Below are 24,179 nucleotides of genomic sequence, written 5' to 3'. Positions count from 1 at the left end.
GAACGTGCGCGGTCAGTGCTAGCCTGCTTGAATACGTTCAAGGGCAGGACAGCGGTCCCACTGAAACTCTTTCAGAGGCTCCTGGGGCATATAGCGACCGCGGCGGCACTTACACTGCTCAGCCTATTACATATGAGACCGCTCCAGCACTGGCTTTATGGCCGAGTCCCGAGGTGGGCGTGGAAGCGTGGCACTCACTGGGTTCAAGTTACACCGGCCTGTCGCCAAACCCTCACCCCGTGGTCAGATCTTGCATTTCTCCGGGCAGGGGTGCCCCTAGAGCAGATCTCCAGGCATGCTGTGGTTTACACAGATGCCTCCACCACCGGCTGGGGGGCCACATACAATGGGCATGCAGTCTCAGGGGTTTGGACGGGCCCACAGCTGCAGTGGCACATCAATTGCCTAGAGTTGCTAGCAATGGCTAGCCTTGAACCGTCTCAAGGGTCTCTTACAATGCAAGCATGTGCTGGTCCGAACAGACAACACTGCGACCGTTGCGTACATCAACCGACAAGGTGGTCTGCGCTCCCGTCGCATGTCGCAACTCGCTCAGGAGCCGCTCAGGTAGACCTGTTTGCTTCTCCAGAGACCTCTCACTGCCAGTTGTTCTACTCCCTGACTGAGGGAACTCTCAGCACGGACACACTGGCACACAGCTGGCCGCGGGACCTACGCAAGTATGCGTTTCCCCCAGTGAGCCTTCTCGCACAGACATTGTGCAAAGTCCGGGAGGACAAGGAGCAAGTCTTGCTAGTAGCGCCATATTGGCATACTCGGACCTGGTTCCCCGAACTAGTGCTCCTCTCGACAGCCCCTCCTTGGCCGGTTCCTCTGAGGAGGGATTTACTGACTCAGAGACGCGGCACCATTGGGCACCCGTGTCCAAACCTTTGGAATCTCCATGTCTGGTCCCTGGACGGGACGCGGAGGTTCTAGGTGACCTACCCCAAGATGTAGTGAACACCATCACTTCGGCAAGAGCACCGTCTACGATACACGCTTATGCCTTGAAGTGGAACCTGCTTGTTGAGTGGTGTTCTTCTCGCCAAGAAGACCCCCGCAGATGCCCGATTGCGGTCGTGCTATCCTTTCTGCAGCAAAGGTTGGAGCGAAGGCTGTCTCCCTCCACCCTCAAAGTCCAGGTTGCTGCTATTGCTGCGTACCATGACCCCGTGAATGGGAAGTCTCTGGGTAAGCATGACCTCATCGTCAGGTTCCTTAGAGGGGCTAGGAGGTTAAATCCTTACCGGCCCCCCTTTATACCCCCTTGGGACCTGACTCTAGTGCTTAAATCACTACAGCAGGGCCCATTCGAGCCTTTGCATTCAGTTGAGCTAAAGTTTCTTTCATTGAAAACTCTGCTCCTGCTTGCACTGGCCTCTATCAAGAGGGTAGGGGACCTGCATGCATTTTCGGTCGACGATTCGTGCCTAGAGTTCGGGCCGGCTGACTCCCAGGTAATCCTGAGGCCACAGCCTGGCTACGTGCCCAAGGTTCCCACTACATCCTTCAAAGACCAAGTGGTGAACCTGCAAGCGCTGCCCCTGGAGGAGGCAGACCCAGCCCTGGCTGTGCTTTGTCCCGTCCGAGCATTAAGGTGCTACGTAGACCGGACACAAAGCTTCAGGAGCTCAGACCAGCTCTTTGTCTGTTATGGAGGCTGGCAGAAGGGCAGTGCCGTCTCTTAGCAGAGGATGGCACACTGGATTGTGGATGCCATAACCCTGGCTTATCAGGCTCAGGGTGTGCCCTGCCCGTTCAGGTTACGAGCTCACTCAACTAGAAGTGTTGCATCCTCCTGGGCGCTGGCTCATGGCGCCTCGCTGACAGATATTTGTAGAGCTGCGGGTTGGGTGACCCCTAACACGTTCGCTAGGTTCTATAGCCTTCGTGTAGAGCCGGTATCATCCCGTGTTCTCACCTTAAATGGGTAGTGGCACTGAGAGGCCCCGGTTAGTGTCGGCTTGCTTAAACCACTCCAGAGTGTCCGTACTGTAGACCCTGTTGAGATCCTTCATCACCCTAAGCAGCTGGATGCGGCGGAACGTCCGGCGCCAGACCTTCATGATGAATCCGTGAGAACCATGGAAGGGTGGGTTCCATATTGCGACCTAAGCGGTACTCATATGTGTACAGTCCACGGTATAGCCTTAGAGCCCGTGTTTCCCCGGCAGACTTCTGCCCTCCCAAGAGGGTTTTAATCACCTCAAATGTCTCCGTATACTCCTAAACGGATGCTCTATGTGTATTTGCCTCCGAGACCTCCTTCGGGAAGGATGGGGCTTCCGCAGTGTCCCGGCTCCAAGCGGACCGGGTACGTTTTCCCAGTGTTATCCAATCTCACCCAGTGAGGTAGTGCTTTGACAACAGTGAGTGGAGCTACTTGTTCTGAGCCCCGGCCTACACCTAATAGGGGCGCAGGCGGCTCGCACACCCTTCAGGGAACGAGGGTTACCATACGTAACCGAGACGTTTCTTATTTAGAGTATAATTTCATAAAAAAAAACCTGTATGACTTTCTTTTGCGCAACATAGAAGTTATTTTGATGATGGTTGGTAACAAAGTTATTTCATTTAATGAAAAAAAAAAATACAGAAATGTTTCTCAAAGTATCTTCTTTTAAGGTCCAACATTTATGTAAGGCCGCTGAAAGCTAACCATTTATGTTTAATCATTTTTATGTTAAATCAAATCAAATATTTCTTTCTAAAGCAACTCTTTGTAATGTCTACTTGATACTTTCTCATTTAACACAACAATAGCTTTAAATTATCTTTTGTGGGTATTTTCACAGCCAAATTTAATTTGTGATTAATTTGATTAATTAATCGACACATCATATAATTAATGAGATTAAACATTTGAATCGACTGACAGCCCTAGTTAAAACTAAACCAGACAAGTACAGTTCTTGGAACTGAATATTCCAAGTTAAAATTAGGGCCCTAATATGGCAAAGAATAAGAATATGACAATCAAAGAGTGAACATGCACATTTCGTATGTCAGTTTATACAAAACAACTAAATACTATAATCTTGCACAAATGACACACAAACAGGAATGTTCTAACTTCAGAGTGAGACTTACATGGGTGTCCTCTTTCTGCAAGTGAGGGGGAGGCAATGATGTGCAAGTTTAACTTTACATGAACAAGTTGTACTAAACAAACTGCATTAGAACCAAGGCAAATAAGTGGAAAAACATGGCAAGTAAAGCGCAAGAATGAGAAAGCAAAGAGCGGTAGTGAAAGGCAAAATGGAGGTCCCAGAAGTACTTACCTGTTTGACACGCCAAATCCACATCTTTCTCAAAGTCCGTCTGTATAGGTGAATGAAGGACAGAGAAGAGATTACTTCAGCTTGTTACAAATTAATTGTTGTCCACAAGTGAACTAAATATATAGAGACCAATTCCTGATAGTTTACATTTGGGTCATACAACTTATGTATGATGAAGGGTGGAGCTAAGTGCTGTTACAGGCAGTATGTGGTGGTTAAAGAGTCCATCAAAAAACAAACAAACTAACAAACAATAAAAAAAAACTTAGTTTCATTTTAGCATTTGTTTTGACAAAGTACTAGTCTAATGCAACACATCTGCAACACCTCTACAATAAATAGCAGATCCTTTAGCGCCAGCACAAATGACAATGAGCCAAAGTGCACATAAATTAGCATACTGCTGTCTGACACAGCTGGGCTTGACTTTCCAAACAAACAACACAGATATTATTTTTGTGAAAAAACAGGAGGACTCTTAAAAAAAGATACAATACAATGGACACAAACTGACTGCAACCCTCAGGGTAAAAATGTCTGTCCCAGAGCAGCTCTTTTTAACTCCAGGCCCTCATTGGAATGCAGAATTAACAATTGCTGCCAAAAGAACTGATTCTCAAAGGAGTAAAAAAAAAAAGCTTTAGTCAGGGCATTACACTGTAGAAAAATTTTAGCATGCCCTAGCAAGAGCAACGTGTATGTACAGTATGTGTTAACCTGCATGTTAAAGTTAGAAGAAATAGAGACCTGTGACTGTGCAAAACTTTAATTGCATAGCCATGGATACTAAGCAGTTACTTTGCACTAACTTGCTGACAGCTAACCACTTACCTAATTAGCTGACTAATATGCTCACGCTACGCTGTAAGCTCGACTCTAAAATTGACAGCACTAACTCTAAAGCAAACATTTTCAATCAAGCTCATTTCAGAGACGTACGGTGATGTGGTTTTGCTCCAAGACAAGGTTCTGCGTCTGGTGGAGAACGTGGGCATGGTTGTGGTTAAGCGTATGCAAGTGGTTGTGGCTCAGGGTGTGGCTGTAGTTCTTGTCGAGGGTGTGGTTGAGAGTATGAACATGGTTGTGTTTGAGAAGGTGGGTGTGGTTTAGAGTCTGAGTGTGGTTCTGGTGAAGAATGTGGGTGTGGTTATGGCTATGTCCATGACTGTGATTGGCCAAGGCTAGAGGACGGGAGGTGGGGCAGGTTTGGTGGCAGCCTTGGCAGCACCCAGGTGAATATCGGAGAGAGTCGCACTGCTCCTGACTGTAGAGGCTGGGCTGGTGCGAGCACCTCTGCCAGCAAAGAGGCAGAACGGAGAGAAATGTAGGAAGAGAGAAAAAATGAGGGGTGAGTTGAAAAGAGGAAGCAGAAAGGTGGAGCAGACCTGCAGAGGCAGTGATCCCTCTCATCCAAACCGATCCACACACACACTTGGAGAGTTCCTGCTGTAGTTACCATGGTTACACGCAAGTCTAGTCCTTTAGATGAACAAATCACTGCAAGGCACTGGGTAAAGGGCTTAAAAACTGTAGGAAAATACCCCATAAGGTTATATGTGCAAAATATGTTCTTTTTTCTCCAGTCAAAAATAAATTAATTTTTTTGAGGAAAACATTTCAGGATTTTTCTCCATATAGTGGAAGGTCCAAATTGCAGTTTCGATATGCAGCTTCTCAGGGCTCTACAAGAACCAAGTCGAGGACTAAGGGTCAAAACTGTCATTTTCTTAAAAAAAATAAAAAATAAATAAAATTACATAGTTTTTAACCACAAATGCTCGTCTTGAACAAGCTAGACTTCTTGCATTACGATGTCACATTGGAAAACACAAGATTTAGGCATATGTACCGACCCAGTGTTTACAAAGTAAATGCCCTTCACAAAAAAAGGTAAAACAACAATGTCGGATGACTGTGAGGTTGCGTGAAGTTGTGGACAAGGCAAGTTGCGCAGACCTAGTGCAAGATGTGAAATTATCGTTAAAAAGTATAACATTTTTATAGTTTTTGTAAAATGACAGATCGTTTCGCAAGATAAGACCCCTATTCCTTGGCTGGGATCATGTAGAGCTATTTGAAGCTGCATTGAAACGGTAATTTGGACCCCGTTGAAGTCCACTATATGGAGACAAATCCTGGCAATGTTTCTTTTCAACTGAAGAAAGAAAGACATGGACATCTTGGATGACACGGGGGTGAGTAAATTATCAGGTAATTTTAATTCTGGAGTGAACTAATCCTTTAAGTATCTAATTTAACACAGATTATATAACTTTTATTTAAATGCTAGAAATTGTATAAAAGGGCTTTCCTAAAGGAAAAAGGACACAGATGGGAGCTGACCAGAATTTTAACCAGCAACCTTCTCCAGAATAGCCATTCACATACAGTAAGCCACCAGTTTCAATTTATAAAACAAATCTAATTTGAAACACAATAAACCAGTATTTTGTGATGTTTAAAAGAGGTGACTCTGATCCTCTGAGAGTCCCATGTGTGATGAGATGGAATGGAATGCTATTCACCATGATCTGCACCTGGCCATTCTTGCAGGAGTCCGGAGAGTTTTCACTGTCATCTTTGCAACCACCCATCCTGCAGCGCACTGCGTCCTGCACCTGAGGTGGGAAGAGAAGGGATACAGCCAGGGTGACTCACAGAGATATTCATTTTAAAACCATGAAATAGTAATATAAAACAAGAAGGCAACCAAACAAAAAGGAAAACATTATTTCAAATCTTTCTAGGGCTGTGCATACAGCAGCAGTATAAGGTGGTCAGTCCTGCTTGTGTTCATACACAATTCAGGTATGACAGGGAGTGTCAACCATATTCTATAACAATAGCTACCCCTTAAAATTTCAGGAGTCACAACTGAATTTTAAAAGTGAGTTTGGTTAGTATGTGCTACATGAATGGAACCACAGTTGACAGTTGTCTGTCAAGCATGTGCTTTGCAGGTGTCAAGCACTATAATGTTAGGGTTGTCATGCTCTCTCAGTTTCTGAAAAATGGAAGAAATTGATGTACCGTGTGGTAGGAGAGCAAGGCAAAAGAAGGTTCCGGCAGAGGGAATACAAAGAAAACAAAACTGGAATGTTGTAAACAAAGATCTGAGCTGAAACCAAGAGTAAGAGTGTCCTAAAATTCAGACAAAACATTTTAGCAAAAGTATTTAATCCTTAAAATAGTGATTTTTTTTATTATTATTTATTTATTTATTTTTACTTTCAATAGCTGTCATTTTGGTTCTAGGCATTCAGTAAGTTGGAATAATTGTTGTTTTTGTTATCTTTTATTATACTCAATCACTTCAAAGCATGTAGATTGTCAGTGACTCTTAAGACATTATTTAAAAAATATTGCATAGACGGTGTGAATGTCTTCCTACCATCCTGTGTCGATGCCAACATGAAACTAACGGTAGTAGTAAATATCCTAAAGACAATAATCTTATTTATACTCAGGAGAATCTATTGGTTTAATCTAGTTATTTTAGAAATCTACAGATGGCGACTGTATGTAATTTCTCATAAAATGTTGATATCAGTTTATATTCCTGAGTGACAAACATTTCAGTGAGCCTGTATGCATTTCCGCAAGAGTTTATATAACTACAGATGTACAGGCTCTACAACAATAGGGAGGAAGACACTCCCTTTAATCAGAAAAAAAATGTGATAGGCTGTTTCCCCTGACGACAGTGTAGCCTTAGCAACAGGAAGCCATTCATTTGCATACAGATTTATGGCCAAAACGCCCACAGAATAACCAAGTGAAAACACAGTGTTTCCTAACTGGGAAGATCAGACCTCTTGTTGCCAAAAAAATAAAAAATAAAAAGAATAAATTGAGATTAACTGAGACTGTCTGCATGCATGACAAAGGCCCCTCTTAGGTGATTGAATCACAAGAGGACAGAGCTAAATACAGGTTTAAAGAGACATCTTAGAAATGCACTCTGACTTAATTGCTCAAACGCTGTATTGACACTGTTCAAAAAAAAAAAAAACCCTTTAGGGGTAGAACATCTTGTCACTGGGGCAGTATACTCCAAAAAAGTGCATATCAGTACCATTGAGGAATAAAATATACCGTCAAGATACTACTATGAAACTTTAATGGTAAATAAAGTACAAAGATGTCCCTTAGGCTGATGATACACGGGGCAACTGTTTGAGCAATGTTGCCGGGCAACTTTGACATTTGTTACCCATTCTCAATTAGACAATGCATAACAAACATTACTCAAAAAAGTTGCCCAGAAAAATTCCTCAAAAAGTTGCCCAGAGTATCATTAGCCTTAGAGAGCACTACCCTAGTAGTAAGATTTGTTTGTCAATAATCAAACAGTTATGTCACTGAACAAATGTATTAACTTAATTGATTAAATACAAAATTAAAATTAAAACACAAAAAAACAAAACAAAAAAACAATTTCATAAATTCAACATTTATATGATTATAATAAGAAAAAATATTTGTATGTCTTATTAACCTATTAACCTACAGTATGCTTAATAATGAGAATACACTGAATAGTCAAACATAATTAAGCTAGTGTTTTGACAAACTAGTTAGGAAAATGTGTACCATTGGAAAGTTGGGGTCAGGTTTTTGTCCCCCCACAAGGCAAGAACATTTGGTTTGCCTGATCTCAGACCTGATATAGATAAAATCCCATCACAAGTGTTCACTGGAGGCACATTTGAGACGTGTTAATTCTACAACATGCTGTACATATCCCAAGTGGTTGATCTGCCATGACCTTTATGGTTTTCAAAGGTTACGTGCTGAACAAATGACACTTTAATCTATTTGCGTCCTCCGAATACCATCAAGCATATGCTGTTGAAACACTTTATTTATTGACTGCACATTGACTGCACTGTTTATTAAATCCCTTCTATTTCTATTAAGCTGAGCATGAGTTATCATACTTCAACACTTTCCACTAGCCTAGACCAGAATCTGTAATCGGTCTGCTCTCGTACCTGCAACTAAAATTACGATGTGCAGGAACACTAGGCTGTTTCGCAAGACGGAGCAGGAGATGGTCTCATTCTCAGAGCTTTTTTATGGATGACTGTCTGTTGAGTTAAAGCTGTAGACGTATCAGAGTGACACGCAATGGCATGCCTTCTAGGCTCTCTCTATCTTTATAAATGCATGGGAACAAGCTATTCCAATAAATCACCCCCCACTCATTTGTCTGTGCTAATCATGAATGCTGCCTTTCCATTATTGGCTCTGCCATCTCAAAGTGTACTTTGCACATCAAACTGCATCTAGCGCAAGGATCCGGTGCACAAACTTCACTCTATTCTCTTGTTTTGCTAAAGCTATTAGGGATTACATCAAAGTCTTGCCAGGGAATTTAATATATTTAATAAAATCACACCAGGATTTATTTTAGTCTAATCCTTAGGTTTTGCGATACTGATTTAACATATATGGCTTAGCGATTTAGAACTGATTTTTTTCTCTCCCTCCCTTAAACTCCAGCAGCATATTTAGATTGACCCAATACGTGAAAGTCAGCCAAGTTGCCACAGTACAAGCTGGAGATTTGAAACTGTCACATCTTGGCTACAGACCCACTACAATGTGACTATAGTTTGATCCATTAGTTGATTTATTTATGGCCAGTCAGACCAACCCATTATTACATGAAAGCAGTGCATGCTATTAAAAAAAACTGACTGCCTCAGCGGTCCAAGGTAAGTTTTATTCCTAAGTGGGCCTTAAAATAATGGACTCAAATAAAAGTCCTCCTCCAATCTCCATTTAAATACACCTCTGACTGTCCTCTAAGACTGGCAGTATAACAGTGGAACTTTTATTTCCTATATTATTATGGCCAATCACACACACATAACAGTGTGATGGAGACTGAGGTTATCTAAGCCAGGGTTTTTCAAACTCTTTGATGCTGGAAGCCAGGGATCTCTAAATGTGAATGAAAGTAGTATATGCAGGGTGCGATTTGCTGGGGGGGATGAGTGGGATTTCCCGCTTTCTGGTCAATGTATCCCTGCCTCTGCTTGATTATTTTTATCCCCGGTGGGTATAATTGTAACCCCCCCCCCCCCCCCCCCCCAAAGTGATCAGTGCCACGAGACGGATGGTTTGATTAAAGTAAATTTTATTTTAAAATGCACTACTTTGGCTGGCTCTGATATAACTGCCGCTCAGCCTCTCTGTATTCACCACTCTGCAGACTTGCTCAATGTCTGATTGCTTACACCTCACGAGTCATTAGATCAACACTTGCGAGACGGTTGAAGCCGGTCCAGTGGAGTTGCCAACTTGGCGACTTTGTCGCTAGATTTAGTGACTTTTTTTTTTTTTTTTTTTAAAGTGACTAGCGACAAATCTAGCGACTTTTTGGACAATCATTATTAAGTCTGTGAGACTCTCTGGTGCTGCCGCACAAGCGCGAGCCTCTCTCTCTCTGTATCTGCCGTGTTCAGCGAGCGCAGAGAGGAGCATAACTTTCAGTTAAAAAAAGATATTCTGTTGCTTCTAACTCTATTTTACAAGCAAGTATAGCCGACATCAGTCACAGCACAACCATTGATTTATCATATGTGTATTTGATTTCATTAGACAATGTCGTGAATAGGATTTTAGTGCAGATTAAGGTTTGAGAGCTGGTTATGTAGTCTTAATGGACCGCGTTTCAGTCATTATAATATTGATTCTGTTGTCTGACAACAGAAACATTAAAATATAGTAATAAAAACAGTTTTATTGAGAATTAAATTAAATGGCTAAATTAAATTGCAGTATGTGAGCATAGGGAGGCAATACAATACGACGCACTTACGTCATAAATATGCTAATTAGCACATGACGTCATCTAGTTCATGTTCTCATGATTTATTTTTATGAATTAAAATGTTTCAAAACATCCCCCTCACTGTTATTTTCACAAATCGCACCCTGAGTATATGTACAGTATGCACACACACACACACACACACACACACACACAGACCACTTTTTAATTCTACATATAATATACATATTATATTATATACCCAGTGAAGACCATTTCTGATCCAGGAAAAACACTTTGACTGATTATTCACTTTATGATTCATAATTGCGACTTTTCTAATAATTTCTACACAGATAATGAATCATTGCTGGTTGAATCATAAATGTAACCCACTGACCTCTCGGCGCATGGCACAGTGCACGGTGATGATGACAAATCCCTGGACTGAATCAAAGACCGCAAAGAGCACCTGGAAGAGGGTTGATCGGCGGTCTGTGATGGCCAGCACAGCTGACATCCATGTGAGTGCCAACAGAGGGAGAACCACACAAGAGCTCCATAACGAGGCCCTGTGCAAGAGAGTACAGAGCAACATGCAGTTCATCCTCCATGCAGCAAGGTGGTGACATCACTGCACCTGGAATCATTAGCCATCAAGATATTAGCACGATTAGAGTCAAGCTATGATGGTGTTGATGAGATTTAGAAACCAGCTCTGTACTACATGAATTTAACTGAGAGTCAATACAGCGTGAATTTATACGTAATGAGTCATTATGGGTAATAATTAGAAACCTGATATCTCGTACCTGGTTATTGCTACATTGTATATATGTACCATACAGAGTATTGAGAGAGCATAATTAAGAATCCCCTACAAAAAAAAAGTATCACGGCTACCAAAGTTTCATATGTAGCCATAAGATTTTGCGTTTTAATTAATTAATTTATTTATTTATTTTCAGATAGAATGTTCACAAGAACTTTTGATGAATTAAATGCATCCTAGAAAAAAAAAAAAAAAAAAAAAAAAAAATAATAATAATAATAATAATAATAATAATAATAATAATAATAATAATAAACAATATTAATATCAAATTCAACAATTAATTTATTTTGTTAAAGTTTTAAATTCTAATAATAGTATATTGAAACATGTACTCTTTTAAAAGCATTTTTAAGATTCTACCATATGTAGCAGATTTCCAAATTTCATTTCCTGTACTAATTTATTTTATTCTTACAATTTGCTTATTTCATTTGGTAGAAAACTATGGTTACCATGGTCCATTTTCATAAGGGTGATATGATCATGCAAAGACTACTTCTACCACCAATAATAATAATAATCATAATTATAATTTATAATAATAATAATAATTTATAATTCAATGAAAAGGCGCACAGGGTAAATCCAGTTAGGACACACTCTCAGTTTGTTTGCAAAACAGGCAAATAATTGCTGTTCATAACACTGAGTGCTTATGCTAACATACCCTGATGAATTTCCAACATGTTGCTAATTCTACTAGAGTGTTTTGGTTCTGCACTATGCAGAGGCTATTTAGATAAATATCAGGTGTCAGTAAGAACTGTATGCCTGAGCTCAGCCAAGCAAGGGCTCACCACACCTGGGCATCAATTTACCATCTTCACGCTGCACTGACTCAGTCTCCTGCATATGACTGCAATGGGACGGACATTAGTAAAGACACAGAGGAAGAGATTTGCTTCTATGCAAATCTGCAGTATGAGTTTTCATGCTCAAATAATAACAAAGTAGAAAAAGAAAGACAAGTTTAAGTTGGTAGATGTAAAACAGCATGACTCAAATTTAATGTCATCCCCTAACTAACTGTGGAGAGAAAGCATGGAGCAGGAACGCTGATACTGAATAAAATGAGGTGATCGGTGGGATCATGTGAACATGGTCCTCACAAACTTCCTTTAGGAAGTCCTCTTCATTAATTTCTATGAATGGAAGTTGTATTATGGCATCACACACTCATATTTATACTGGGATAGCAGAGACAGAAAAAGCAGACAGCAAGGATGGGATGAGAAAAAAAAAAAAAAAAGACAAAGAGAAAGAAGAACAGAGAAGCGATATCATTCATTTCATTATCATTTCAATAACATGACTCCCTCCAGCAAACAGCAGAGACGAGTCCAAAAGCCAAAAGAAACCAAAGCCAAAAGAATCAGAGATGGCTCACATTCTGATCCACACTCTGGTTCTTTACCTTTTCAAAGAGCACAATCCTCCATTTTTTTTGTCCAATCTGTCCATTTAACACATTCATTTAGTTTAATAATAATAAAAAAGTAATTGTCTAAGTAATACAATTATATGAATTTTATTAATTAATATATTTTTAGAAAATCACATTTAATAATGCATTATTATGATTTGCACAATTTGGTAGATGTAGCTACAACACTTATTCAGCAGGGCGCGAGAGCCATACATTGAAAAAAAAAAAAAGAAAAAAAGGTCCTGCAAAAATGTTTGTCTTATTTTCAAGTTAAAATCATTGGGAGCTGATTCAACTAAATTTATAACACAAATATATTAAGTATTTTAGTAAGTGTGTTTTGTCTTGCTGCAGTGGCAGTTTTCTGTCCTTTTTTTTTTACTTAATTAGTAAAAGAAAGGGATGAAAAAAAACCTCTTGTACCAAAAAAAAAAAAAAAAGCCTTTTTCTAGAAACAAGTCTTAATATAAGTCTTAATATATAGTTTTTTTGCAGTGCAAAGGTATCCATTGGCATGTGTAAACAAAACAAAACAGGCACTGAATAAATGACCCATAAAGGCTGGTTCACACAGAACAGGTTTGTCTAGTCCACTGGGCAACTTATTTTTTTTCTGTGTAAACAAACTAAACTGTCATCATTGATCACTATGCTTCACATCATTTGCTGTGTCTGTGTGTGATGCTGTGTCCTAAAAATGCTCAAGTTAAAGTAAAAAAGTTAAACTTTTAATAAAACCTTCCACCACCCACATCTTGCATTTTTCAAAGCAAAATGTGTTCTGTGTGAATGGCCATTAAGTCTGCCTTGGACACTTTTATAACTGGACTGCTAAATATATTGCACTGAATTGTGGTTCCCGTAGGCTTCTGTCTGACAAATAAACAATCTATCTACTTCTAAAGCTAGTTTTATAATGTCTATTCAATGATTTGCAATATCGTACTGCCATAAAGGGAATTTTTCAGCAGAGATTTAAGAAAATGATGTAGTGATGCAGACAGGAGGGTGACTATTTGAAAAGTTTCTGTTTCTTACTGTCAATGTTGAGCTCTAGAGAGAGAGAGAGAGAGAAAAGATACAGAGAGAAAGAAAAGACAGAGAGAATATGGAATGAGACTAACATGGCGCTGCTGGCGGTAGAGCTGGACAGGGCGGTGCTGGAGATCACACCACACTTGGAGCATTTCAGGAGCAGCCTGCTACGCGCTTCCAACGGCGGACTTCAGGACCCAACACACACACACACACACACACACACAAACATATGTTCATACAGGAAATAAATGTAAGTGACACAAAGCAATGAGGTAGGGAGGAATATAACAATAAAAAAATAAAATAAAAAAAACACTCATAAATATCCATCCGTACACACATTCATGCCAATACACACAAACATCACAAAAGGTAAAATGTTTGAATGTAGAATGGAGGGGAATTACAAATGGAATATTTGGAAAATGACGTCAAAAGACATACAAAAGGAAACACAAAATATTGAGGAAAAAAAAGAGAAAGACAAAATTAATGTAATGCCAAGAAAACAGTATCAAGCAAGGAACAACAGCAATGACAGAGCGAGATCTGTAATGAATGTCGCCGTGTGAAAGTAGCTTGTGTGTGTCTGTGTGTGAGAGAGAGAGAAACAGGCGATGATGGCAGGAAAATCAGAAAATGGAGAGAAACACAGTAGAATGCGACCACAGATCATTAACAATCAGCAGATGAGGCAGTTGGGAGCTGCAAAGACTAACCTGCTTCAGCTGCTCACTGAAGTGTGTGTGTATCATAGGAGTATTTGTGTGTGAAAACAGAAAAAGCTGCTGCAGAGAGAAGGATAGTTTCTCGCTGTCGTCACACACAAACACACCTGATATTGCCCGTGACCCCCTGATTTGTGTAAGCATTGTTAGAAAGCAGATTAGCATGCCCAGGTTGGTCTCTCTCAGGTCATTAACCATGAAGTTCAGTTCCTCTTCAGGAACTCGAGCTGCGTCGAGAACGAATGGGGAATGCATCCAGTGTGGCATCTCTGAATAACGTGTATAATCAGTCCAATGGAAGGGCGAGACGTCATAGGCGGGTGACGTCAGAGACCAGGAAGCATAAAAGCATGAGACATATATATATATATATATATATATATATATATATATATATATATATATATATATATCCACCACCAAGGAGGTCTGCACTCACACCGTTTATACAACTAGCGTACCAGACCCTTGTGTGGGCCCAGGACGAATTCCTCTGGCTCAGAGCAGTTTACATTCCTTGGCATCTTAATATGGGAGCAGACATCCTGTTGAGTTGAGTTGGAGAGGTTGGCCAGACTCGGGTGGATCTGTTGCGACTCTAGAGACATCGTACTGTCCCCTCTGGCTTCCTCTGACTCATCCAGCTCCACTGGGGACGGCATGGTACAGACATGGCCAAGGCTTCATCTGTACATTTTCCCCCGATTGCTCTGCTCTCGGGAGTTCTGGAGAGAGTGCGCCGGGACAGAGTCCGGCTACTGTTAGTAGCCCCATTCTGGATGGGCTGGGTATGGTTCCTGGGCCTAATTTCTCTTTTTGACGGCACTCCATGGGAGGTTCCCTTCAGGAGAGATCTCCTCTCGCAGGCGGAGGGTGCGCCCCCGCATGGAGCTTAGAGGCTGTAGGTGTTGTCTCTGAGGAGGCACAACTCTTAGCTTCTGGTCTCTCAACCGAGGTTGTAAGACCGTTCTCCAATCCAGAGCTCCCTCAATGAGGAAACTGTATGCCTTGAAGTGGAAGCTTTTCACTTCTTGGTGCGGAGAACGCCAGCTCGACCCAGTTAACTGCCTGGATGGTACAGTGCTGGAGTTCCTGCAGGCTCTCCGCAGGGTTGACCCACTCCACCATGAAGGTCTACGTGGCGGCCATGGTGGCCTACCGCGCCCCTCTCTGTGGCCAGTCAGTGGGAAGAAACCCTCTGGTTACATGTTTCCTCCATGGTGCGCTGAGGCTGAGGCCTCCGGCCAGAAGAAGCTATGCTAAGCGGTGATCAGGTTGCTATACTAAGCCTCAAGTCCTCTGATCTCCCCTCTCCTGGGGGTCAAGACTCACTCCTTCTGAAGTTTGGCCATCGGACGGGTTGTCCCCGATTTCTGTCAGGCTCCTTCTCCTTCTCCTTCTCTTGCTTTAGCTGTACTTTTCCACACTAGGCAGAGATTTGAAAGTCTGGCGGCATGGGCATTCTCGTTCCCCATTCATTCTCGACGCAGCTTGAGTTCCTGAAGAGGAACGTCTAAGGTTACGTATGTAACCCTGGTTCCTCGAAGGAACGAGACGCTGCGTCGCAGTGCCACACTTCCGGCATCTCTGGCCGGCGCTTGCTTCATCCTTTGAGGCTGATTACCGGCTTCGCCGCTCATGCTTTTATGCTTCCTGGTCTCTGACGTCACCCGCCTATGACGTCTCGCCCTTCCATTGGACTGATTATACACGTTATTCAGAGACGTCACGCTGGACTAATTCCCCATTCATTCTCGACGCAGCATCTCGTTCCTTCGAGGAACCAGGGTTACATACGTAACTTAGACGTTTTTAATTAACCCCTTTTCAGGCTTCATAAATAAGAGCCTTGGATGTAAAAGTTGCACACAAAAAAAAGAAAAAAAAAAGGAAGAAAGTGAATACATTTTCTATCATGAAAAAAATATGTACAGTATGTATGAATATGTGAATACAAATGTATTTTGTCATGTTCTGATGGATTAAACTTTAAGTGAAAAAAAATAAATAAAGTTTAAATTAAGTGAGATTTATACTAAAACCAAATTAAACGGAAAATGACAAATTATAAAGTATTCATAACACATTCTCCTAAAATCATGATGTCTCAGTAAATTTGTATGCAGTTTTGCTTCCTGTATATATATATATATATATATATATATATATATATATATATATATATATATAGACACTCCACAAAACCACAAAAACTTTAAGCAGCACAACATTGATTATAACACTGATAATGATAAATGTTTCTTGAGCAGCAAATCAGCATATTAGAATGACTTCTGAGGGACCATAAAACACTGAAGATTGGAGTACTGATGAAAAAAGATTATTTAAAAAAAATGTGGTGATCATGCATTATTAAAGCAACTGTATGTATGTTTTTTTAACTTTGAAATATCAGTTTCAAAATCATTCTGATACTGAGATCTAATAAAGCAAATGGCTTGAGTTTCTGCTTTCCCACGCTCTCGGCAAATGTCTGTTTATGAGAATAAATAAGTTTGGTGAGTGGTTACAAATTTCTGCGAAAAGGTCAGATTGCTTTATGATAGCTACCCACTGTAATTATGAGTGATATATTTACGACTCAATTCAACTCACTTAAATGTGGGGGGCACCAAAAAAAAAAACTACAAAACTACTGTACATACAGCTGCTTTTAAAAAAAAAAAGTGAAGTGACATTCAGCCAAGTATGGTGACCCATACTCGGAATTTGTGCTCTGCGTTTAACCCATCCAAAGTGCACACACACAGAGCAGTGAACACACACACACACACACACACTGTGAGCACACACCCGGAGCAGTGGGCAGCCATTTATGCTGCGGCGCCCGGGGAGCAGTTGGGGGTTCGATGCCTTGCTCAAGGGCACCTAAGTCATGTTATTGAAGGTGGAGAGAGAACTGTACATGCACTCCCCCCACCCACAATTCCTGCCGGCCCGGGACTCGAACTCACAACCTTTCGATTGGGAGTCCGACTCTCTAACCATTAGGCCACGACTTCCCACGAAGCCTTTAGCCTTTGTAAAACAAAATAATTTTGTTTAAATTATAGTGCTTTGAATTTAGTGTTTAATATGAGATGCTGATTGAAATTGTAAAGGAAACAAAAGGCATCCTCATGTCACAGACTTGGAGAAAATGCTCTAAACATCAGAAATGTGGAAATGAGGGGCACTCAGGGTCAGCAACGAAGAGCAGAAGCAGCTTATTACAACCATGGACTTGTGTGCCATTTACACAGACAACCTTAAAACACTGAAAGCATGATCCTAAATTTAGTTATGTATTTAACTGTTTAGGAAATATGTCCATCACAATAATAAAAAATGGCTGGTAATACCTTCTGTGGAAACATGACTAATGCTTGCCTGTGTAACAACTGACACTAAGATCCTAGAGTGTTGAGGCTGGTTGCTAGAGCATTGCTATGTGGTTGCTAAGGTTTCTGAGTGGTTTTAATGCATTGCTATGCGGTTGCTTACTGGCCCACTTCCAATTATCTGATACTGCAGCCTCTAGATATGGCTTGGGTCCCTCCTTGAGGTCTATTTTATCACCTGCCAGGTGCATTCAGGTTGCTTTGAAAACTAATAGTGCCTCCTCTCAATTAGTCGCATATTTTGAGATATAATTTATGCACACAGCACAAAGAGTTGTGTGGCAAAATGGAGCACCTGAGATTAGGGACAGACAGCAAACTCCAAAAGCACAAATATGAGTGATAAAAACGATGTTTGCTGTACTAAAAATGATTGCAACGAAAAAACAGAACTGTATATGTAATGTGAATGACATCATGAGAGAGTGTGTGAATATGGAAAGGAGTCAGATAGAATTTAAATGCTGAGACATTAAAAAAAATATATAAAAAAATATATATATCTGAAAATTTCATCGTTAGCCATGCAGCTCCCAGTATGCATTGATCCTCCCTTGTACATAAATATTACAGGAAAAGAAAAGTGGAAAAAAAGACAAATCAATTAGGGCAAGATTGCAGAATGTACTCTTGCCTGGAGGGATTACAAATATATGGTTATTGGATTAGCTCAGATCTCTGATTAGCTCCTCATTCAATTAGTAAGACCCACACTTTCCTGTCAAGACATCGGTATGGTGGTCCACCAAGGCAATGCCACATATCTAAATGGCATTTTTACAGCTTACGTTCAGGTTACAATGAAGAGAGGCTATCTGTAGCTATTAGAATCACTGATTCAGTTGCATTGTGAGCATTAAGGCTGTTCTCATGCAGTTAGTATAGTACTGGCAAACACACGTTCATGTATCGCAATGAGCTTAACAGCAGTTGAACCCTGAGCTCATTTTAAACAATATAGTGCACTTATCTTTGCCTAAAAATGGGGATTTCAGATGCAGCGTTAGTTTAATTAAAGACGGCTTTGAGAACCCAGGTAGCAGATTCATGGAGCGGAATGGGAATATTCAATCTCTCAGTGCGATTTAGCCTTTCATTTTAGGTGAGGGATGTGGCAGCCCACTCATTAACACAAGTGTTTAATGGATCACTATGCTTTGTGTCCAATCAAACAAAGGCAAAACAGAACAAGCGTTTTAAAAACACAAGGGCTCCTTGATCCTGTCAGCATGTGCAGTTACATGAACAATGAATATACACTTAGCTAATGACAGAGCTATCAGAAGACAAGCCTGAGGTTAGCAGGCCAGCAAATCAATACAAGTCTATTAATGAAGCTGTCATATCTTGGCTTTCAGTCTGATGTTTTTCAACTTTTAGTGGGCATGTGTGTGGGTGTGTGTGTGTCAGAAAGAGTGAGAGAGAGAGAGAGAGAGAGAGAGGGAGGGAGGGAGTAATTTACTTCGCCCATACACATATTTGACAGAATATTTTAAAACCATCAACAGGCTAGTGGTAAATGAGTGACTTGGTGCAAATCCAGAAATAGATGGGTATCACATAGCCATCACTTTGACATCACTTACTTACCCTGCTCTCTGCTTTTTGGACTTGTCTGAGATGCCATCTCTAGACATGAGCTTGTTGAAGACCACTATTCCAATCAGCATGTTCACCTGCAGCAAAGAGATATAGGGTTTGATATTTGTTTTTTGTTTGTTTGTTTTGTTTTTTGATTTTAGATTATTCTGGCTATTTCAAGTCAGGGTCTTATTTAGCCTGTATTTGTATCCATCATATTTTCTGTGGTGAAGTCCATTCAGAACAGAAGGATGTCTTTTAAGTTCCAATTCAACTCTCTAATTACATTTGGATTTAAGTAGCAAACTACATGCAGAATTGCAATTCGAATCTCAATGTCATGAAATATAATTTAAATTGATAGAAATTCATATGACTATACTTTAAACTAGAAAAAAAATACCATTTTGTCAAGTTTAAAATACTAGACAAAAGTAAAAAAAAAACAAACAAAAAAAAAAAAAACCTTATAGTGATTAGATTTATGGACTTTCTGAATTATAGATAGATAGATAGACAGATACGATAAATCGACAGAACAATAAGCAGATAGACAGAGACAGATATATAAAATGATAGACAGATAGAATGATAGAACACTATAATGATAAAACAGACAGACAGACAGAAATAGATAGACAGACAGACCGACCGACAGACAGACAGACAGACAGACAGACAGACAGACAGACAGACAGACAGACAGACAGAGAGACAGACAGACAGACAGACAGATAGATAGATAGATAGATAGATAGATAGATAGATAGATAGATAGATAGATAGATAGATAGATAGATAGATAGATAGATAGATAGATAGATAGATAGATAGATAGATACTTCATTTGAACTGCAGCATCTAAGTGGAAGAAAATAATTTATTCTTCTGGCCATAATTTCTGTATAAATACAATTTGGGTAGTGGGACAATAAAGCAGTGTTGTGAGGTGAGCTTTAACTCTGCAGTGACTCGCTAACAGCCTGTGACAGGTGGTGTGGATTTAAGTCTGGAAACAAATGAGCAGGTGGGATCATGAAGGAACAGTAATGCCCTCATGTCTCTCACCCACTCTCTCTCTCTCTCAGAGGATTGCTGTCCAGTTAACTCCAGCCAGCTGCTCACTGGACACACAGAGCACTGAAGAGGAGCTTAGACAAAGGCCATGGAAAGACCACACACACACACACACACACACACACACACACGTGCACACACACACACACACACACACACACACACACACACACACACACACACACACTCCTGTACCTTTGAAACACACAGGATCTGAGCCAAGACTATATTGATTCTCTTGTATTACAACAGGAGGGCATATGGTTATAGGTTACAAGACTGACAATCTTCCTGTTAAGTGACATTTGACTGCACTACACCACCAACACATAGACTGTGACTTTGGCAGCTGCATTCAACTTTGTTAAAGTAGGGATCTTCAATTTATTTCAAAGAAATGAACACTTGGTATAACATTGTGTATTATATATTAGTGTTGGATTTTAAACCTAATATGTGCTTAGCACTATGTTGTTATTATACATTAAAAGAAAATGTATATGATGTCATATACAAGTACAATAATATGTATTACTCAATATATTTTAATGTAAGAGGAGACAGTTATTTCATTACCATTATTTAATGCATTAGGTATCATAATCTAACAGTGAGCAAAATGTTTACAGCATTTATTATTCCAAATTAATGTTAATTTACAAATATGTATATTATAAATCCAAAATAATTTATACATACTTTATTGTTCAAATGTTTGTGGTTGTTGAGATTTTATATATAGTCTCTTATGCTTTCCAAGGCTGCAATTTTTTAAATCAAAATACAGTTAAAACATTATATTATTAAGTATTATTATTAAGTATACATAATATTATTAAACGTTTTCTATTTGAATATATTTTAAAATGTAATTTTATTTTCTCTGATATAAAGCTGACTTTTAAGCAGACTTTTTCAATCTTCAGTGTCATTTTATCATTCAGATACAATACTAATATTTTGTGCTCAAGAAGAATCTATATCATACTGACCCCAAACTTTTGAATGGTAGTCCATTTTGCTCATAATACATTGTTTAATTTGTATTGTTAAATATGTATCCGTATTTTGAATAAAATGAATAAACACTTTAAAGTATTATGCATTGTTAGTTTATGTTGCTAATGTTTTATCTGAGCATTACCCAAAAAAATAGTTGAGATTAACCCTTGTGGGTTGTTGGGGACGTTTTCGTCCACTAGGGGGTAAAGTTGAGTCTTATTTTGGCCACAACTTTCTTTGTGTTTGAGCTAATGGAATGATTTTTGGTGACAAATCTTATTTTGACCCATATTTTGGGAAAATGCTTTGAAATTTTTCAAAAACTCAACGGTACACTGTGGGCAAATTCACTACCCTTTCGGGATGTTCGTGGATGAAAACATCCACTAAATTAAACTGCTGTAAACATGTATCAGATAAATATTTTTTTCTATTTTTTTTGCATAAATCTATTAATCAACCTCAGTCCTGATCAAAACGACCAAATTTTTAAAAAAATTCCAAGATTTTAACTTTTTAATTACCAAGTTCATAGATGATGTCACTGATTTGGGGAAAAAAACACACAAAATTACATATTTTCAATATAAAAAGTGATTGTGGACTGGATTTTTTTTTTTACCTTTTATCACAGTCTTGGGCATGTCAAAGATTAGTAGCAACATTGGCTTTGATGCATCGTAAGTTTTTGTGCAGCATTAGATTTAAATTTTTTCTCCCTAATTAGTTGTTGGTGGCTGTTTTTGCCCCATTGACTTCCATTATAACGGCATTTTTTGATTGCAAAGCCATGACACCATATAATCCAATAATGCATTCTTGATTGTTTGTGGTTTTCACTTTTGGGAAGAGGTAAAAAAATGTAGTTTTACAGTTGATCACTAGGTGGGACCATTAACCCTTTAAATAGGCCTGTGCAAAAAAAGGCTTGGTTTCTGGCTTGTATATGGAGTTATATGGAGTATAACAGCAAATTATAGTGTTTGTGTGTGTGGGAGATTCTTGATTGTTGGAGGTTTTTCCTGTTGGGAAGAGGTAACATTTGTTATTTTTTACAGTTGATCACTAGGTGGGACCATTAACCCTTTAGATAGGCCTGTGCAAGAAAAGGCATAGTTTCTGGCTTGTATGGAGTTATATGGAGTATAATAGCAAATTATAGTGTGTGTGTGTGATAGAGAGAGAGAGAGAAAGAGAGGGTGTGAGAGAGACCTTTGTGCACTTACCTTGATGTACAGTATTTGAAAAAATCATAATATGCACCTCATGCTCTCAGAACTACATGGAGTAAACAATAAAAAAAGAAGTGTGTTTATGCACCTTTCTGCACCTTTATGTTTATGCTTCCTTTTGATGGTGAAAAGTACAGATGGCCTATAAGTGAAATGCTCCTCTTTTCTTGATGGTAAAGCCAGTTTAAAACCTTAAAATCCTGTAAAAAAATCTACTTCGCATCAAATTTATGAACATAATGTATTATGAACCAAAATGCAATACCAACTTCAAATAAGCTGCAGCTCGCTGGAGGGGTCACGCTACATAATCATTTCTAAAACTTTGGTACAAGTCAAGCCCTTTCTCGTGTTGCTTGCTGCTCTTCTCACCATTAAATATCCAGGACGATGGCATGCAAGTGTTTAAATCCACGTACTTTGCTTTTGTTTAGTCTATTCGCTTATTAAGTCTGACATCACGTAGCAGCGCTTCCGTGTCCAAACGCTCTATCAGTTACCATGAGAAAACAACAAAAGGTGCTAATATAAACTCACAATGTGATAGAATACTAGCGAAAAAGTTATAATATTAACCTTTAACTCCATACCGAAGTACCAGATAGCCAGACAATGAAAATATAAATATAAAAAAATATCTAAAAATTATTTGTGTTTGGGACGCTGTGAGCACGGAGACTGTAGTTTATATCGTAAGTTTGAAAGCATTTAACTTAAATTATCAATATGAATAAACAGTGCTCATAAACGGCTGCTGAGGTCATATTCTCAAGTGAAGCGAGTTGAGGCCTGGACCCGGAAACAGCACTTCTTACGTCATCACTTAACAACCGAATACTTTCACCACCATTAAAAGGCAGCAGGTGCATAAATACACTTTTATTTACTCCATGTAGTTCTAAGAGCTGAGGTGTACATTGTGATTTTCTGAAATACATTAAGGTAAGTGCACAAAGGTCTCTCTCACACACACTCTCTCTCTCTTTCTCACACACACACACATTCACACTCAATATAATATGCTGTTATACTCCATATAGCTTCATATACAAGTCAGAAACTAAGCTTTTTTTGCACAGGCCTATCTAAATGGTTAATGGTCCCACCTAGTGATCAACTGTAAAAATAACAAATGTTACCTCTTCCCAACAGGGAAAACCACCAACAATCAAGAATCTCACACACACACAAACACTATAATTTGCTGTTATACTCCATATAACTCCATATACAAGCCAGAAACTAAGCCTTTTTTTGCACAGGCCTATCTAAAGGGTTAATGGTCCCACCTAGTGATCAACTGTAAAATTAACAAATTTTACCTCTTCCCAAAAGGGAAAACCACAAACAATCAAGAATGCATGATTACATGGTGTCATGGCTTTGCAATCAAAAAATGTCGTTATAATGGAAGTCAATGGGGCAAAAACAGCCACCAACAACTAATTAGGGAGAAAAAAAATTAAATCTAATGTTGCACAAAAATTAAAAATGCATCAAAGCCAATGTTGCTACTATACTTTGACATGCCCAAGACTGTTATAAAAAGTAAAAAAAAAAAATCCAGCCACAATTACTTTTATATTGAAAATAAGTCATTTTGTGTGGTTTTTTTCCCCAAATCAGTGACATCATTTATGAACTTGGCAATTAAAGAGTTAAAATCTTGGATTTTTTTAAAAACATTTGGTAGTTTTGATCAGGACTGAGGTTGATTAACAGATTTATGCAAAAAAATATGAATCTGATACATTTTTACAGCAGTTTAATTCAGTGGATGTTTTCATCCCGAAC

At 39.4% G+C, this 24,179-nt stretch overlaps 1 protein-coding gene across 8 annotated transcripts in view; it reads right to left on the bottom strand.

Moving 5' to 3' along the window:
* Positions 1-24,179, bottom strand: part of LOC132104292 (adhesion G protein-coupled receptor B2-like) — a 310,415-nt gene that overhangs the window by 23,954 nt on the left and 262,282 nt on the right. For 5 of the 8 annotated variants that reach the window (XM_059509655.1, XM_059509657.1, XM_059509661.1 and 2 more), the window contains 6 exons: positions 19,084-19,169; positions 13,451-13,549; positions 10,466-10,637; positions 5,810-5,902; positions 3,285-3,324; positions 3,094-3,108 (listed from right to left, as the gene is read on the bottom strand). In XM_059509655.1, the coding sequence (XP_059365638.1) occupies positions 3,094-3,108; positions 3,285-3,324; positions 5,810-5,902; positions 10,466-10,637; positions 13,451-13,549; positions 19,084-19,169 (505 nt within the window). The remainder of the gene's footprint in view (positions 1-3,093; positions 3,109-3,284; positions 3,325-5,809; positions 5,903-10,465; positions 10,638-13,450; positions 13,550-19,083; positions 19,170-24,179) is intronic. The other 3 variants (XM_059509656.1, XM_059509659.1, XM_059509660.1) reach the window with 3 other exon arrangements.

This window comes from Carassius carassius, chromosome 25, assembly GCF_963082965.1.
Source record: "Carassius carassius chromosome 25, fCarCar2.1, whole genome shotgun sequence".
Classification (NCBI taxonomy): domain Eukaryota; kingdom Metazoa; phylum Chordata; class Actinopteri; order Cypriniformes; family Cyprinidae; genus Carassius; species Carassius carassius.
Note: the sequence above shows the minus strand (reverse complement) of the source record. Positions and strands in the feature narration are given on the sequence as shown.